This window comes from Orcinus orca, chromosome 21, assembly GCF_937001465.1.
Source record: "Orcinus orca chromosome 21, mOrcOrc1.1, whole genome shotgun sequence".
NCBI lineage: Eukaryota > Metazoa > Chordata > Mammalia > Artiodactyla > Delphinidae > Orcinus > Orcinus orca.
Genome location: NC_064579.1, coordinates 35005529 through 35024175, shown reverse-complemented (window position 1 = coordinate 35024175; position 18647 = coordinate 35005529). Strand labels below are relative to the sequence as shown.

Genomic DNA, 18647 nt, shown 5'->3' with positions numbered 1-18647 from the left:
GGAAAAAAAATGTTTTTTCCTATTTCACTGGACTACTGCTCTACTAAATGCAATCTATCTGCTATAACTGAAGTCAGAGAGGGCCACTTCCACTTAAGAAAATCCGGTTATTACATCTTAGTCAGTGTCACCTATAGCATTAACTAGAGTCAAATGCAATTGTAATCTAAAATTTAAAATTGGACCCCAGTACACAATAAGAGGAATTTGACATGTAAACATTAAAGGAATTACTTTAACAATGTAGATATGAAAAACGTTAAATCAGAAAAATGAATACACCAAAGCATGACATTCAAAAAATTTACAGCTGTATAATTTATGTATGTATGTGAAACTTTCCCTGATCCATGACATTAGAGAGAGCACGTTCAAATTTTCTTACTCTTTTTTTAAAGATATTATTTTTATTATTATAGGGATCAATTTTTCTTTATAATTTATATTCCGAGGTTATAGAAAAAGCATTTCTCACAAAATTACATAATATAAAGCATACATGAAAATCCTCTGGTCCTCATTTGATACATCCAATTAAAATCGGCATGAAATTCTATGAGTAAATAAACTGATTTTCAAGCATAACTTTAAGCTCATCTAATTGTCAATTTTAATTAACCATCTATTACATTTTTTGGAATTCCTGTTTTGGGGAAAAGTCTGGGCTCCAATTTTGTGGTAGGTAATTTAAGTAATTTCTCTTAGACATAATGGGACCTCTTTAAACCACAATTTCCAATTTATACACCATGAGCCAATATTAGACTATGAAAAATCTGTGGGATTATCGATCTGTGACAGTTGTGAGGTGGTTTTCATGAAAGCAAATTGACTTTAAAGTTCTTTGAATCTACGATATAGGGGCATTTGAATTGTTTTGTGATCATCCTTGGTGACCTATGAAAGCTCTTTTATCTCTGTATTTCAGTGTTCATCATATGTAGACTAGGAATCATGGCTTGAGTTGATAAAGTTTATATCATGATATTTCTGTTTATGTTCCCATAATTTCTTTACAAAGAGTAAATCTGACATAAAGTAAAAGGTATATAATATATTTTCAACAGAATGAATACATGTTTGAGATGCAAATGTCATACATCTATTACATGAAAGGAGTATGATCTTTGGAAATGATCATAGAATCTTTCTAAAACACTTGGAAAATCTATGGTGTTTTACTACGTACTCAGATGATATTCAATATTCATCAGGTTACTCACAAATTCTGTACATTTTAATCAATCAATAATGATTAAAGCAAGTCAGGAAGAAAATGCTGTTCTTCCTACTAATTCAAAAATCTCAAGGTAAGTGTCACCTATATTCAAAATTCTTTTCACTGTAAAAGATCAACACAAAAGTGGTCAAACAGTTAAACAGCTGAACTTAAGAAACAGAATGACTTTAAAAATGTAAACTAGCAGTTTTCATTTTATTGGTAACAGAGCCTACCTGAGTATGGGAAGGTGGTAAGCCTTTTCGGCCATATACTCCAATCAGCGCATCTTTCTGAAGAGAGATATTGAATTTAAGAAACTGTGGCTGATCAATAAAGAGCTGTGATCTCCAGAAGATCCCGGGAGGAACCTCTTGAATTGCTCTTCGGCCAATATCAAGTTCTCCGGAATCTATGGTGTTATTTTCTTGTGTAAATCCACCCAATTTTCCTGAATGTAAGAGATCCATTGAAAAAGAACAAAAAATTAAGAAGAAACAAAGCCAAAAAACAGAACAGCTTTCTGACTTTCAAAAAATTCTTTTTATTTAAATGCTCAAAAATTTCATTTTCTTCTGATAAATGAAATGCTCTTATTTATTTCTAATTTTTCCTTTAAAAGGTTTTTCTTTGTTAGATATTGTTCAACCAACTCTGACTGAGCACATCCTTTAAGATATTTAAGTCAACATCCCTTTACTTCCTCCCAAGGTATGCCTATTACTACAACTGTTTTCATACCTACAGTCTTTCTTGATCGCTTGAAACATAATTATCTTACAAATTATATGTGTTGTTATTTCTTGGGAGAGATTAATCCAAGTCTGGTATTTACCAGTCATTCTAAACATACCATAACCCTGCAAAGTGTAAATTAATGGATTGGAAATTGCAGAATGGATTATGGAGATTTCCAAATCAATCCTTAAGCAAACAACAAAAGCAGTCAATGGCACAGATTCATGTAGTTCCCTCCAAACTATATAGTAGAATGAATGAAGATTCAGATGCCTGAAGGGCAGTTGAGAGGGGGCAGGGGGCACGTTATGAGGGGAAGGGAAGGAGGAAGGGTAAGTTTAAATTCTCACGAAGTGTTTAACGTAGGCTGCCACAACTTCTCTTCCTTCTGATCTTTACGTCAACGTCACCTTCAGCCTTCCGCGCACGTGTTAGCCCTCTCAATGCCTTTCAATGTGTTGAGAACAGAGTCTCCACTCCCTGAATCTCTGACCCCTCTTAGAGACCATCTCCTTCCCAGTTTTAGGAAACAAATCCAAGAGTCCTCTTTTTTGGTACGACTCCGCCTCCTTCCCTCTTCATTAAGGTTCTTCCTCATTCTGAGGGGGTTAGTGATAGAGAAGGTTTTACAACTTGCCTTAAATGGACACAAAACCACACTGTCTCCTATTCCATGGAAAGGGTCCATGAACGCAAAGGAAGAGAATGGAAGTGGGCAGATTATCCTCTATCAAGTCAATCTTTTTGAAAGTCACAACGTTGACAGTATTGAATTTGTCTTTTTAAGAACACTGATCTGAATATTAATTCAGATATTACATAATGTTATAAAATATCTATTATACAACACCGGATAAGTTGTGAATCCAAAATTTAGATGACTTCAAGTTGGAGAGTTGTGAACTATTTTATTTTAATGACAGAGGAGAGTCTTCTATGAAGAATTATTAATTTAACATTGAGTCCATTTTTGAGTGTTAACTAGGGACACAGAATTGTAGGTCTCAAGAAGAAATATAAATTAGAGAATAGAATCTTAGAGATTAGTCTGGCTTTGATGGCTTCTGCCATCAAGCAACTAGTTACCTGGTTGGGAAGACAACACCTAAAAACTAATAAATTAAATGACCATCTAAAGCAACACATGGTTAAAGGTCAGAGCAAAGTGATATCACTGAAGGCTGGAGGTGGAAAGATTTAACAGAAGGGGTAAGCTCTGAGCTAAACTTTGTAGGACAAGTAGGCTAAGGTTTCTGAGTTGGGGTGAATATCACAACTAAAAACATGGCAATGGAACTGAACATGTGTTAGGGTGATGGTGAGCAGAGACATCCATCTGGCTAGAAAAGAAGTTAAGAAAGGCAGGAGTCAGATAAACGTGGGTTTGAGTCCCAGCTCTGTCAATAACTAGCGGTGTGACCTGAAGGTATATACTGAACCTCTGATTCTAAACCTCACCTGTAAAATGGGGCTAGTAATAATGCAATCACAGGACTGCTATAAGGATTACATGAGGTATTCTATATAAAGCACTTGGCTCTCAGTAGGTATTAAATGAATGGAAGACATTAATGGGTTTGTCACGGAAGTAATGAAAGATAAGATTGGAAAAGGAAAAACGATATCAGATGGTGGAGGCCCCTGAATACCAGGTTAAAGAATTTGGTCTTTATAATTCATGTTCCTTTTTTAAAAAAATGTTTTTTGTGTGTGTTATTTTTTTTTTTTACATCTTTATTGGAGTACAATTTTTTACAATGGTGTGTTAGTTTCTGCTTTATAACAAAGTGAACCAGTTATACATATACATATGTTCCCATATCTCTTCCCTCTTGCGTCTCCCTCCCTTCCACCCTCCCTATCCCACCCCTCTAGGTGGTCACAAAGCACCGAGCTGATCTCCCTGTGCTATGCGGCTGCTTCCCACTAGCTTTTTTGTATTTTCAACTCTGTCAAAGAGCGTTATTCCACCCCTTTTCTTGAAGGTAGGTATATATGTATATACGTAAATATATATAGGCATTGTGTTACTATGCATATAATTTATGGCATGTTTTAAAAATAGGTACTTGAAATAGATTTAACATGGGTTAATTATACTTCAATGCTACAAAGGCACTTATCTGTTAATATGTTTTAGTGTGTGTGTGTGTGTGTGTGTGTGTGTGTGTGTGTGTGTGTGTGTGTGAGATCAGGAGAAACAATTCAAGATTAGTAAGAGGGCTTCCCTGGTGGCACAGTGGTTAAGAATCCGCCTGTCAATGCAGGGTACACTGGTTCGAGCCCTGGTCCGGGAAGATCCCACATGCTGTGGAGCAACTAAGCCCATAGGCCACAACTACTGAGCCCATGTGCTGTAACTACTGAAGCCTGCGTGCCTAGAGCCCGTGCTCCGCAACAAGAGAAGCCACCGCAATGAGAAGCCTGCACACCGCAACGAAGAGTAGCCCCCGCTCCCCGCAACTAGAGAAAGCCCACGTGCAGCAACGAAGACAACACAGCCAGAAAAAAAAAAAAAAAAAAAGATTAGTAAGGAACAGATGTTTATGGTAGATATCCAGGTTATGGCCATTAGTGTCTAGAGTAATTCACAACAAATCACATTTATGGATAAGTGTGAAGTTTGAGGGAGAGTGTGTTATCAGTAAGTGTTGGGATTCTTTTCTATCTGGACTACTGCATCCTACAATGACATATGACCATCAGGTGCAAAGGACAGCTACACCTAAACAGAGACCCATTAAAGGTTCTGATCGGGCAAAAGGTGACACGAGATCACTGTCTCAAGGACATTAAGGTGCAGTAGTGTGGGAAGCCCAGAGTGGAGAGATGAGTTAGGATACAGTTGCAATAACCTAGGTAGGAGGCAGGAGGGGGCTGTAAAAGAAAGCTTAAGAAAAAGTCATTATTTACAGTTTCATTTCCTTTCTTTTTTCCTGATGTCTATAATCATGGCAGTTAACAGTCCTTTACCTACCAGGTCTATCTTTGTTGAACTAATTTACTAATATAAAATGTTCTTGAAAATAAAAGTTCAGAATTGGGTTATAGTAATCACTGTAATTTTTCAGGTATCAACTCACAGACTATAAATCATGCATCATTCATTGAAATTTAAAATATGTATCTTATGATATTAATAAATATTCATTTTAGCAAAATTAGAATATATAAATAAAAAGATAAAAAATATAGAGAGATTACTTTTGCTTGCTATCTACGCAAATATCTTTCGTTATTCACAGGAATTTTAAAATACCTGAGATCAAGTTCTACTTTTCATTTTGGAAGCTTTTGCACAAGAACCTAAATTTCTCATAAATTAGATTTTACCAAGAAGATTAAGGAGGGGGGAAAAGAGAAATGGAATTAACCTTTAGTGAGAACCTACAACATGCCAGGTAGTTTCACCTGTACTACCTGTTTTAAATTTCAAAAGAACTCTGTGAGGTCGATATTATTTTGAGATGAGGAAATTAAGGCCCAAAGAAGTAAATTACATGCCTAAAGTGACGGCTGAGTCAAGATGCAAATCGGGGTCTGCACAATTCCAGAACTATAGAGTCATCCATATAATCTTTGCTTTTTATTAAAAAATATTTATTTCAAATTACTGGGTTTTAAGTTTGTCTATTTCATATAAAATCAGGTATGTTAGCTCACTGAAAGATACCAGAGAATCTGCTTAGCTTTCAATTTTAGGACATAATTTATTAGGAAGTAATGGGCAGTTTTGTGTGCCATGGATACTATAACAAAATATTCTTTGTGTTATAATTTACTATAGATTCCCAATAAGTTTTTGTCTTTTGGTTGACTTCCACATGGTGCTATTTAAAACATATCCAATGGAGTAGTAGTCTTTTTTCCCACTAACATGTTAGTAAACATGAGATCATTCATATTTGGACTCATTATGTTCACACATTTCTAAGGCTATTATTATACTTTACCATTATTAACAAGTTTATTGTTATTTTCTGAAGCTTATGTGACTGAATCTGCTCTCTGGTCTTCACCCTATCTCCTGCTGGTATAAGTGGCTTAGTAGTTTTAACAGTGCACACATGCTTTGAGAGCTGGTAAGCATTAAGTGGTACTAATCCTGGAGCTGTTTTTCCGAAACACCATCTTTGCCCAAGAGCGTTAGCTTTGGAAATAGTAATCAAGTTCTGACTTCTAGGCTTTCAGGTTTTGCTTTGTTGCTTCTCCATATTCTATTTTGAGGTGTTAAAATCTTTCTCACTGAAAGATATGTGTACCCACTGATGGGTCAATAAGTGTATCTACTTATCCAATTAGTCCCACAGCTAATTTAACAGGTGGCTCTCTTTCAGAGAAAAGGTTCTTTCATTTGTAAGACAAAATAACCAAGACTGAGTGGATGTGCTTGAATGGGGCAGCAGTAGCTACGATCATAGTCTTCTTGTGTACCTGTAATGAAAAAGCTTCACAGAATCTCAGAGTTCAAGGCCCTTGGAGGTCATTTAGTCCAGGAGTCTTCAAACAAGAGTAGTCATGCCCCTAGGGAACCTGAGGACTTCCCAATGAGGAAAGAGGGGTAGAATATTTTATGGGAATTAACTTCTAGAACCTCAACAACTTCCATAGGTAGACTTCTTTACAACAGACAGGCACACCTCTCACACATCCAGAATCTTCCTTTCATACATTGTCTTAGAACATAAAGTTTCCAGTGTGTCAAACAGGCAAAACTGAAAGTATTTTTTGTTGATAAACCTCCTTTAATCAAGACACCATAAACCCACGGTAGGGCTTTAGTGTTTTTCCTGTCTTACACGTATTTCTATCAAAGGCAAAGTGCAGTGAAGTTGAGAAATGGAGTATTTAAGACTGTTGGCACGTTTTAATATCCGATATATCAAAAGGGAGGGAGAACCTTATTGTTTCATGCCCCCATCACCCACCCAAACATTGTCCGTGAATGCTTTTCATTTGCAGAAGAGTTTCATGATTGCAAAGAGAACATCAATAAAGTAAGAAATGTTAAAGGCAATGATGCCTTACTTAATCCAATGGTCAAACTCCTGGCAAGGATTTGGTCTTTGTTCATCTCTCTACTGCCTGCCTAGCATAGGAATTCGGAGCTGAGACAGTTGTGACAAAACGCATATTAATTTATTTGAACTGAAAAAACAAGTCATACTTTTTTTCTGACAGAAAATGTTTGATTTTAATGGGAACTAGCTCTGCCAGTAAATTATATAGTGGGTATTCCTCATAAATTAGTGAGCTAACTAAATAGAGATACTGAAAGTATATAATATGATAAAAGCATTCAAGAGAGATTACACCTAAGGTAAATGAAAATGAACAATGGTTCCATTTTCCAGTCCATTCTGCATGTATCAGATAAAGTGCCACGAAGTAAAAGAGTAAGAGGTGTAATTGGCAGTATGTATTTTGCTAAGCCTTGATGAAGCCTTCTCTGGTATTCTCCACAGAAATTGAGAAATCGTATTGATTCGAAAACTGCATAACGAATCTTTTTGAAAGCAGATAGTTGCTAATTCTTTGCTTTCAATAAAACTACAGAAGAAATGTGATGAAGTTGACAGCTTGTAGACCACTAAATATACTTTTTGGAAACAGATCACAATGTGGTCTAATAAGGATTTCAAATCATTGAACGGCATCCTTCCAAAAAAATTCTTCCATTCCCTTCTGCTTATCTTGTAACAAGATTTCTTATGTTTAGACCTATAACAAAGGATAACAGGAACAGAATTGATACTGAACCTTGCTTTGCTCTTGTAATAAGTAATATTCATCAGTGAATACATAAACTATTTGAAAAAGTCCCCATTCATCTCATTCAGAGGTATTTTTAATACATTTTCACTTTTTACATTTAATAATTATCAAAATGCTCAACATATTTATATCATAATCAGGTTGATTTCATCCAAATATGTACAACTAATAATTGTAAACAAAAGTCAGTACAGAATAAAATGGATTTTTAAAAACACGTAAGAGTATTATGGTTGCATAGAGCAGGTTCTTATTAGTCATCCATTTTCTACATATTAGTGTATACATGTCAATCCCAGTCTCCCAGTTCTTCCCATCACCACCACCCCCGCCACTTCCCCCCTTGGTGTCCGTGCATTTGTTCTCTGCATCTGCGCTAAAATTCAATATAAATTTGTACACATACTTTGTTTTAGAGGCACAGGAACAAAGTAGTTTGAAGATCACTGATCTATGCTAGCCTTTCCTATGAAATGTGAATCTAATTTGTAAGGGCACTTTTGCTTCAAATTATTACACTATTTAGAATGGATTTATTTTGAATTAAAGTCTCAGAATGTGTCTTTTCTAAAGGGTAGATGCTGACCTGACCCTGTCATTATAATCAGTGATATAGAGATATAAGGACATCACAGATTTTCCTCCGCTTAAATCCACAGAACTGCCAGCTAATATCAGTACGACATTCCTGCTAAAAAGCCTCTATGTGAATGTCAGGAGACTAGAGTTTTGTGAAGGGGCTTTGTCTTTTTAAATTCTGCATTGTTGCTTTTCAAGTCATGGCCCTCCTCTAATTTGGCCAAGTCAAGTGTGGTCATTCCTGTTAGCGTTTTCAAACGCTCTTTATTGACTGTAAACACACCTGGAAGTCGGCGAGCTATTCACACCATTTGATAAACTTGTAAATACTTGGACAACCTCTTCCTCTGAAGCTCATCAGTCCTCCTAGATAAAAGCCTGGAAACAGATGTCTTTCATCATGTCCTGAATTCCAGAAAACTTTGGCTTCAGAGGAAATAACAGAAGGGCCAGTTTTAGTGCTCTCCAGCCCCCCTTACTGAGATCACTCCATCCTTAAGCCCCCAGAGTCTGAACCTGGGAATGGTCATAGGAAACACTAAGGTTGTCTGTAGGTTTTACTAAGAGAAAAAGGAGGAAAGATGGAGGAAAAAATAGACAGGGCAACAGAGTGCCCTGTAGTTATTCTAAACTCAAAGCATGTGGGTTAGGAATCAAACCAATTAAAGCCCTCACAGTAAGAGTGAGATGTACCACATCTTCAAACACAATAAAGTATCATCTTGAAGATTTTTTTTTCAACTTGTCCTGTTGTGCCTCAGTGTGGGAGCCACTAGCCGTCTTTTCACCCACTAACTGTGATTTTTCCTTTCATCAGTTAAGCATGTGTCACAACAGTCTTAATGTCTTAAAATACAGTTGTCAGAGTGTGAAAACATAAAGAGACTGAGTACCACAAAGTTATTGTTATTCCTCTCCTTCTTATGTGATACCCAGTTTATATAAAACACATCAGTAAAGTGGCATTTTTCAGATAATGCCTTAAAAAAAGAACTCTGTACTCTGAGATATTTTATGAATAATAGTTTACCAACCCTAGATTTTATAAGGACAAAACAGAGTAGTATTTAAAATCATACCGGTAATTAGGAGGTTTGGTATGTTTGAATATTATTTTGTGATATCAGAAAACAACCCAAAGTTAAAAAATACTGCATTTTTTGGTCATAGATATCACGAATTTGCTGCCTGCACATCATGTGAGTAAATCAGCCTATAATGATTAAAATGGAAAGGCAGAAAATAAATCCAACTGTGAAAGTCCAACTCAACTGCTGAGGAAGGTAAATGATAATATCATTTTAAGTCCCACAGCGGCACTAATAATTAAGACGTCAGGAAGCAAGGTTGGGCCATTTATAGACAATCAATAGCCCACCCTCCAATTCGATGACCTAACCTTGGATTCATACCCTGACTTTGAGAGCTCTGAGAGAACGTATCTTTTTATAAACAACCACATGCCATAACTTAACATCGCGGATACAGAGTGTTACATCAGAAGCTAAGTGAATTAAAACACTACCTTGCAAACATAGTTTAATGGACAAAATCAATATAGCACCTAATTAAGGAACTATTATACAACGCAACAACATAAATACTATATACAATATTGAATAAAACTCAATGCTCTTGCAGCCCCGTTAGCTCTATTTCTTCAATTCACAGGCAATCTTTAACTTGCTATAAAATCTAATTATCTGAAATTGGCTAGTATTTGAGAAAAGTCATACATGCTGAATAATAATGAAAAATTAAAAAGCAATTTGAATTATTTTGTTTAAAGAGGATGAATCACGTATATGTAGTTTTTCAATCTGTACTCATACAAAAGGTTTTTGTTGTTGTTGAGATTTAATTGACGTACAACATTATATTAGTTTCAGACGTACAACGTGACTCGTTATTTGTATATATTGTGAAATGATCACCACGATAACTCTACCGTACATAGTTACCATTTTTTTCATGTGTGATGAGAACTTTTAAGATCTACTCTCTCACAGCTTTCAAATATATGATAAGTTTTGTTAACTATGGTCACCATGCTGTACATTATATCCCATGATTTATTTATTTTAAAACTGGAAGTTTTCTTTCTTTCTTTTTTTTTTGATTGGAGAAGTCATTTGCTAGAGTTACACTAACCAGAATTTGTGGCCTGCATACTTTGTCTTACATTATCCCAAATTATCCTATGCTGAATTTCAGCATTTGTCTCATTGCTTCTTTCCAATAAAGCTAGTGTGAAATGTCCTGCCATGGTATCCTCTACTTTTCCTTACTGTGCATTTTCTAATTCATTGCAATTGCTTGCTTGAATCCTGTCTTGCCTAGTAATTCACACACTCTGGGAACAACAAATGTGACTGTCTTTTTTTCTCACTGCTATGTTCTCAGAACCATGCTCTGTGCATGGCACATAATATTATATGCTCAATAAATAAATGCAGAATGAATGAATACTATGCATTCAAAGGAGGATTAAGGAATAGATTTCTTTATAAAATCCAAATAACTAAAAATATAAATAACTAATGATAGGTATTTCTAATATTGCTTTAGAGGATATTTTGATGCTGATTTAAGGAGCTACATTCTTAAGAATTTTGCTACAAATACAAGTATGTAAGCTTGAATTGCAGAAAAAAGAGTGAAGTAATAGTTACTGACATGTATAACCTACCTGTCATGTTCCAGTCACTGCTTAGCCCCCTACATGCATTAAATGGTTTTAACCTCACTACTACCCTATGAAGAAACAGGAGGTTGAAGAAGGTAATTTGCTTAAAGCCACCCAACAAGTGCATAGCTTTAATCCTTAATCACTCTGCTGTGCCAACACCTGCTTTGTGTACAGTTAATGCGAGGCACTGTGTCGGGCCCTTTATATCCTTTATAGCATTTAGTCATCCTATTTTCATTCACTCATTGGACAATACTTATTGAGCAACCATTACATGCCTATAACTGTGCTGACAGCTTTGAACAGAGAGGTGGAAAAACAGTGTGCCTTACACTCTAGCAAAGAAGACGCATATTAAATAGTAATGCTTATAACCACTAACATTTTTCAAGCATTTACTATATACTGTACACCATTTTAAGTATTTACATTGACTATTCAAGACCATTCTAATTGACGAGAAAGCTGAAGCACAAAGATGCTATACAGTAACTTGTCCCAAGTATCAAAGGCATTAATAATGGTCAGAACTATCGTAGGATGTGAAACCAGGTGGTTTGGCTCAAGACCCTATAGCCTTTAACTCTCCGCTCTATTGTTTCTATGCTATGGTATGGTGTGACAAACAGCCAGATTGTGGAAACCACGTTAAGTCACCTAAAGGCGTTTGACCAGAATCTAGATCACTGAAGGGCGTCAAGTAGGGTACTGATATTTCAAATCTGTATCTGAAGAACGGATGAGCAAGTCTAGAGATATACATCCCAGATAGAAGGTGGCTTCTATAATCCAGGGAGAGTTGATGGGATCCAGGAGATATTTTGGAGTTAGAATTGACAGGACTTGATGAATGATTGCACAGGGGAGGTGAGAGAGCGGGAGAGGTCAGGCATGACCCCTAAGCTTCTGGCCCAGGTAACTAGGTGAATGATGATGCCATTTCCTGATATAGAAAGAGAGGCAAATTTGGAAAGAAAGATGATGGGCTAGTTGTGTTTTCCAAAGATGGCCACAACATCTCCCATCCCACATGTCCTTATGCAATGTGTCCCCACCATTTCCCCAGTCAAGAGTGGGGTTTAATTCTCCATCTTGTGAATCTGGGCTGATCTTACTGACTTTCTTGACCAAGCAGATATGATGGAAGTGACATCCTGGAGTGTCCAATGCTCTATCTAGGTCATAAGAAGCCTTGTAACTTCTGTCTGAGTCTCTTGGAATGCTCCCTCTGGGGACACTCCTCTTCAGAACTTGTGCTCTGAGAAGCCCAAGCCAAGTGGAAGGCCATGTTTAGACGTTCCAGTCGACAGACAGCATCAACTGCTAGCCCTGTGAGTGGGCTACCTTGAATTTCAGTTTAGTGGAGTTTTCAAACAGACCAAGCAACATCTGAAAGCAATTTCATGAGCGACCCAAGCAAAAAAACAAAAATTACCCAGTTAATCCACAGAACCATGAGAGATGATAACAAACTGTTCTTTGAAGCCACTGGACTTTGATGTGGCTTGTTAGGCAGTAATAGATAACCAAATTGGTTGTTGGGTTCGGTTTTAGACATATGGAGTTTGAGATGCCTGGAAGACACCCAAGTGGGGATTTTCTAAAGATACTTGGATAGATTTTTCATAGTTGATGTCTGGAGCTCCAAGACAGAGAGATCCAGGCTGCTCTTACTGATTTGGGAGCACAAAGAATGTGACATAACACATAGCACATGGAACGTAAATGAAGTCGGCAGAATGGATCTGAGGACCCAGAGAGATTATATTCTGAGTGACGGCAGTGTTTGGGGATCGGGTAGAGGAAGATGAGTCAACTAAACAAACTGAGAAATCACTGCTAAAAAATCAGGAAGAAAGTGGAAATGGTATCACAGAAGCTAAGGAAAAGGCTATTTCAATCAGGAGTGATAGGTTACCTACTGAATGCTACCAAGAGCTCAAATGTGATAAAGAGCGTAGAGTATCAACTGATGCTATTGGCAGGACAACCGATAAGTCGGGAAGACATCCGTGTCTGTGAGTGATGGTGGCAGAGGACAGTCATGAGGAAGGAGCCTGAAGAAGCCACACTGTCACAGGAGTAAGTAGAAGGTGAAGACGTGACTTCACGGCGAATGTACACACCGTGTTCCAGAAGGGCTGGCTACGCGTGGAGAAGAGAAGGATGGGGTAGGGCAGGGGTAGGAGGCAGACTCAAGGGTTCTTTTTTTTAAGACTTGAGAGACTTGGGAATGTTCAAATGTTGATTGGAAGGTGCCAGCCAGTTGAGAGAGGAAATTCTGAAGTACAGAATGGGATCAAGAACGCTCTTGGAAAGATTAGTAAGAAAAGGATGGAAAGACAGATCGAGATGCACATGGGAATGGAGCTGTGTTTACAGGAAATCAAGGTCTCTGTTTTTTTTGCTGAACAGAACACAAGGTCATCTGCTGGGAGCCGAGGGATTGAAGCTTCGAGGATAGTAGGAGAGCTGGAAACCACCGTTGAGACATGTGGGGAGAGAGCTTGCAAGGGAAACACAGAAGGGCTGCCCGACTGTTGAAGCTGATCAGCCGAGAGACAGGCATTACTCCCTCTTTACGTGGAGGAAATTGAGGCTCAGAGAGGTTGAGTAACTTGCTCAAGGTTACAGAGTACACAGATGAAAGAGCTAGGATTTGAATACAGGGCTGCGCGATGCTCTCCAGCACATCAGGCTAAGTGAATTCCTCGATCCAGCGGAATAATTTTAGTTTCTGGAAAGAGACTGGTGTTTGAACTAAAAACTTCATCCTTGCCTCTTTATTCACGTTGCCCACTTCCATCAGTTTTGCCTGAGACCTCACACTTGACATCTCATCTCTAAAATGTGTAGTCAAAGAACGTCTTAGGAATAATCAGGAAAGAATCATGGCGTGTAATAGAAATTCTTCTTTTAAATACTAAATACCATTTAGGAGCTTTGGTTCAGTATTCACTTACAAGCGAGCAGGGAGTTTAGCACCATGATTGTTAGCACCATGACTGTTCCTTAGAATTGTATTTATAAAATAAGAATAAAACAGGACTGCATAAAGAAGAGCATTGCGTCTAGAAGCCACAAAGTAATTTCCCCATCATGCTTAGCACGGTTAATTTTCCCAGTGAGCCTCATTCAGAATTGCAAGAATTTCTTAAGGGTTATAATCTCCTAGAGTTTCTAGAGATGATGTGATCTGGTTCTCTGCACAGTTTATAAAACTGAAGTAGCAGATGATGGTGCACGGTCTCTGCCGGTTCATCAGGGATGCGTAAAAGCAGTGTTTGTAAGGTACCTCCCTTCTTGCAAATACAGTCCCCTCCTGCCCGCTGCACTCCGGTATTTAAATAAGTATTTAAGAGATACATACCCAGAACCTTTACTTGGAAAAACGAAAATAAGAATTCCTTACCAATTTAGGGTTTTTCGGGCTACTGGAAAAATAATAAAGATAACAAGTGAGACTATTATTTAGGTCACACTTTGGACAAACTCTGAGCCCCGAGATAGCCTTCTTTCCATAAAGAGAAATTCCTACAAATGCCCCTGTCCGGTTGGCAGGCTGCAGGATCCGTTCTCCAGTATATCTACCTCATTCTGGGGCATCTGTCATCTCCTCCTTATGTGGGAGGCTAGGAAGATGGTCCTTCATTTACACGCATACAGTAAGTCCCCTACATATGAACCTTCCTGTTGCGAACTTTCAAAGATGCGGATGTGCATCTGGTTCCAGCACCTGTACCATCAGCGTCAGGCGTGAGCGACACTGCAGCTCGCCCTCTGTCCCCTATTGCTGACCATCCCTCAGCTCTACCGTCTCCCACCTCCTCTCCCTCCTCCAGGCAGTAACTCTTCTCGCCTGTTCACTGGATGCCAGCCCCTGTGTGCCAGCTGTTGTACTGGACTACTGTACTTTCCAAGGCACTGTCCTGTAAGATGAAAAATGTGTTCTTTAGTTTTTGCGTTTGTTTTTTTATGTATTACTTGTGTGGAAAGTATTATAAACCTATTACAGTACGGTACTATGTAGCCGACTGTGTAAGTTGGGTACCTAGGCTAACTTTGTTAGACTTACGAACAAATTGGAGTTACGAACGCGCGCTTGGAACGGAGCTCGTTTGTATGTAGGGGAATCACTGTATTCAGTTGCTCCACTGGCACCTGTCAACTGCACCCCATGCGTTCTGTGATCACATGGGAACTTCAGTCCCTCTTAGGGAAGTGGACTTTCAGAGCCGTGTTTTTGAAACTGTGGCCCACAATCCTTTGTAAATTGCAAAATTATCTGAGTGAGTTTCAACTAGCATTTGTGATAAATGGGAAATTCAATAAAATAGAATAGAAAATCCCAAGAACCAGCACCGAGGCTGTGGGAGGGTCTCTGAAGCCACAGCTTTCTCAACATCACACATTTCAAGGACTGTGACACTCATTAGCCACACTCTATTTTCCTTCTGATCATAATAAAAGGCTAGGATGTTGTAAAATAAACGAAACGTCTACGATAAGCGTTTTTCCCTTCAGTCTGTCAAGGAGCTCCTGCATGTGTGGTTAAGAAGTGCGGTCTGGCCATTTTCGTGGGAACAATGCACTTGAAAAGACAGTCTAAACTGCAATCTCTATAAATCAAAAATAAATACTCTTAATTTCTGTGTAGTTATGGATCTGCTCATGTGTGTGTTATCAGTGCATAAAAAATTAAACAGTTGTTTAAAGTAATTATATTTCACTTAATTGAAATTTCCCACCAACAATTTTAATTAGGTAAGCTTTTCTTCACTCCTCTTTAATCCACTGTGCACTGACTTCCACTGTCACTGTCATCAGCCACCAGATTACAGTTTTTTGGAACGTATAGCACTTTGTATCAAAAGACTCCATACAGGGGTGGGGTAGCGGTATTTATCATTACTATGAAAATCTAATGTCTTATAAAACCTCTCAGCCTCCCCAAGAAGGAAGAGGAGTGTCATAAAGTATTACTGTTAAAATAAAACAGAAGCTGGGAAAGCAAAGAACAAAAAAAAAAAAGCATTAGTCACAGCCAATGGGTACATGTAACATAGCAGCATATATATAAATACAAATAAATATATTATAGCTTCTTTCTAGTCTCGCAAAGAAACTAGCCACGTGAGGGTGAACATAAGAGATGCCAAAGCAGAACAAAATTACAGATAAGAAGAAACGAAGAGGAAGAAGAGCCAGGGCAATGCTTAAAGGCAAAGGATGTATTTCTCACGTGACAGAAAAGGTGTCTTGATCTGGTTGCTTTGAGACATAAAGTATTAGGACATTTTGCAAAAAGTCAGAGGATGCCAAGTGCCAAGACATACATACAAGCACACACACATATATAAAAATAATAGACAGATATAAATATGCTTACATATGTACATATTTTTCTGAAAAAATGAAATACAGCATTCTCTAACCTCTTAAATTCCATTTTTAAACTCAGAGCCAGATGATTTGAAAGTCTGTTAGTTCAAAGTGTAAACTTTTGAAGGTTTAAAGAAAGGGCAAGCAGAGGAAAGGTCAATAAATGAGAATCCTTTCATGTGTTTTGTATGTAAAAGCTTTTAAAACAAAATGAAGATAGTATTCCAACTCCACATACTAGCTGAACAAAGAAAGCTCAATATACCCGAGGTAATATGAGATGATACACTGAATTATAATCTATTTACAGACTAAAAATAAAACAAAATGCACACTCGCAGGAAGGAGAGGCAGAAAAGCCTAGCCATCGACTCAGAAGGCAGAGCACTGTATTATTCCTATAATAAAAATGTGAATTTCCAATCCTTCAAGCAAATGAATAAAAGTCACTCATTAAAAGATAATATTTGTAATTCTGAAACCTTTTCCTTCTCCCATATAAAGATGAATGTTACATGGGTAAAAATAAATTTATTTTATTTATAATGTTAAAAGAGATGAAATGTGAAAAGAGATGTTAAAAGAAAAACACAGGACACATAATTCTTTCTCTTACCATTGTCACCAGAAGGTAACGATACAGTGTTCGTTGGCATGGTATCGGAATTCACTTTTCCATTCTCAAATGTGTCATTTTCAGTCTGCTGTAACTGCCAGTTGAGGCCAAAGAGATGCATTGCTGGGGGTAAAAAAATACAAGTTGTTTAAAGGTCTGCTGCTTCTAGCTACAATATCAAATGGTATATATGTTTATAACAAGAGTCACATGTAAAGTTATAATTTCCATGTTCTGAAATACCAAAGACGATTGCATAATAAAAATTAGAAAACAAACAGTTCCTCAGTGCAACATGGCAGCGCTTTGAGAAAGATTTGATATTACTCAGTTAACTGGTACCGGGAAATTCTTAGGAGCGAATCATTGTTTGTTCTGCTTTGTTCCAGTTCTACTCTGCACCGTCATTTAAGTAAGCGGTAGTATGCTCTCAAGCAGTACTTGCCAAACTTACATGACCACAGGCCACTTGCACATGTACAACACTTTGTTGCAATATCTATAGGCTCTCAAGAGATATGATGCTATTCTCTTGGATTAAGGTAACAACTGGTCCCACAGACGAATCTGGTGCATGAAACGTTCAGAATGGATTCAGATGCACAAACTATAGTAATATTTGAATGTTCTAAATTTAAGATAAACAATCTTCGAATTTATGACTTACAATTCGGCAAGAGCACAGACCAAGCAACATGCATACGTATCAGGTAATTTCATATAGAGTTTCTGATGCGGGTTTGATAATCTTATAAACTGATACAAATTTTGTAAATGTGTTTACTAATTTTCTTGATGTAAAATACTTAGAAAATAAGTAACTGGACAATATAATTATAAAGAGAAATGTAATATAATTTATCATTTTATATATTATTTATTAAAAATATTTAGAATAATCATCACTGTCGTATTAACCATTAACACTTAACATTCATTTGTGCTCTATAGCATATAGTTTAGGAATTAATCCCTAAGGAAGGCTAAGTGTCCATGGGGAAACCCACTGTCATATTACTATGTCATGAAGGAGAATTTTTCAACATTATTTGACAGTAGATATTCATTATACATGTTGGAATTTACCAGAGAGGTGGAGAAAGACAGGTTTAAAAAGTATTGTTAGAGGCAGTATGATAACAATCACTGTAAAAAGCCCTTATTAAATATCCAATATATAGTAACAAAACAAAATTCGTACAGTGTAAAGAGGACAGGCTTTAGATGTAGTTAGATAGTTAGATTTGGGTTCAACCTCAATCTAGGATTTAACCTTAGACAAATGATGTAATTTTTTTTAAGTTTTTTTTTTTTTTTTTTTTTTTTAGTTTTTTTCTTTTATCAGAAAATATCTTTATTTCACTTTCATTCTTCACAGACGTTTTCACTAGTGTAGAATTCTGGATTGGTTTTTGTCTTCTTTGAGCACTTTTTTTTTTTCCCTTGGCTGCGTTGGGTCTTTGTTGCTGCGCGCGGGTTTTCTCTACTTGTGGTGACTGGGGGCTACTCTTCATTGCCGTGTGCCGGCTTCTCATTGCGGTGGCTTCTCTTGTTGCGGAGCACGGGCTGTAGGTGCGCGGGCTTCAGTAGTTGCAGCACATGGGCCCAGTAGTTGTGGCGCACGGGCTTAGTTGCTCCACAGCATGTGG

The 18647-nt window shown here is 37.4% G+C and overlaps 1 protein-coding gene across 2 annotated transcripts in view; it reads right to left on the bottom strand.

Annotated features, from left to right (window-relative positions):
• Positions 1–18647, bottom strand: part of LOC101287263 (teneurin-3) — a 188336-nt gene that overhangs the window by 121493 nt on the left and 48196 nt on the right. For both annotated transcript variants that reach the window (XM_049704146.1, XM_033407828.2), the window contains exons 3-4: positions 16999–17121; positions 1456–1670 (exon numbers count right to left, since the gene is read on the bottom strand). In XM_049704146.1, coding sequence (XP_049560103.1) covers positions 1456–1670; positions 16999–17121 — 338 coding nt within the window. The remainder of the gene's footprint in view (positions 1–1455; positions 1671–16998; positions 17122–18647) is intronic.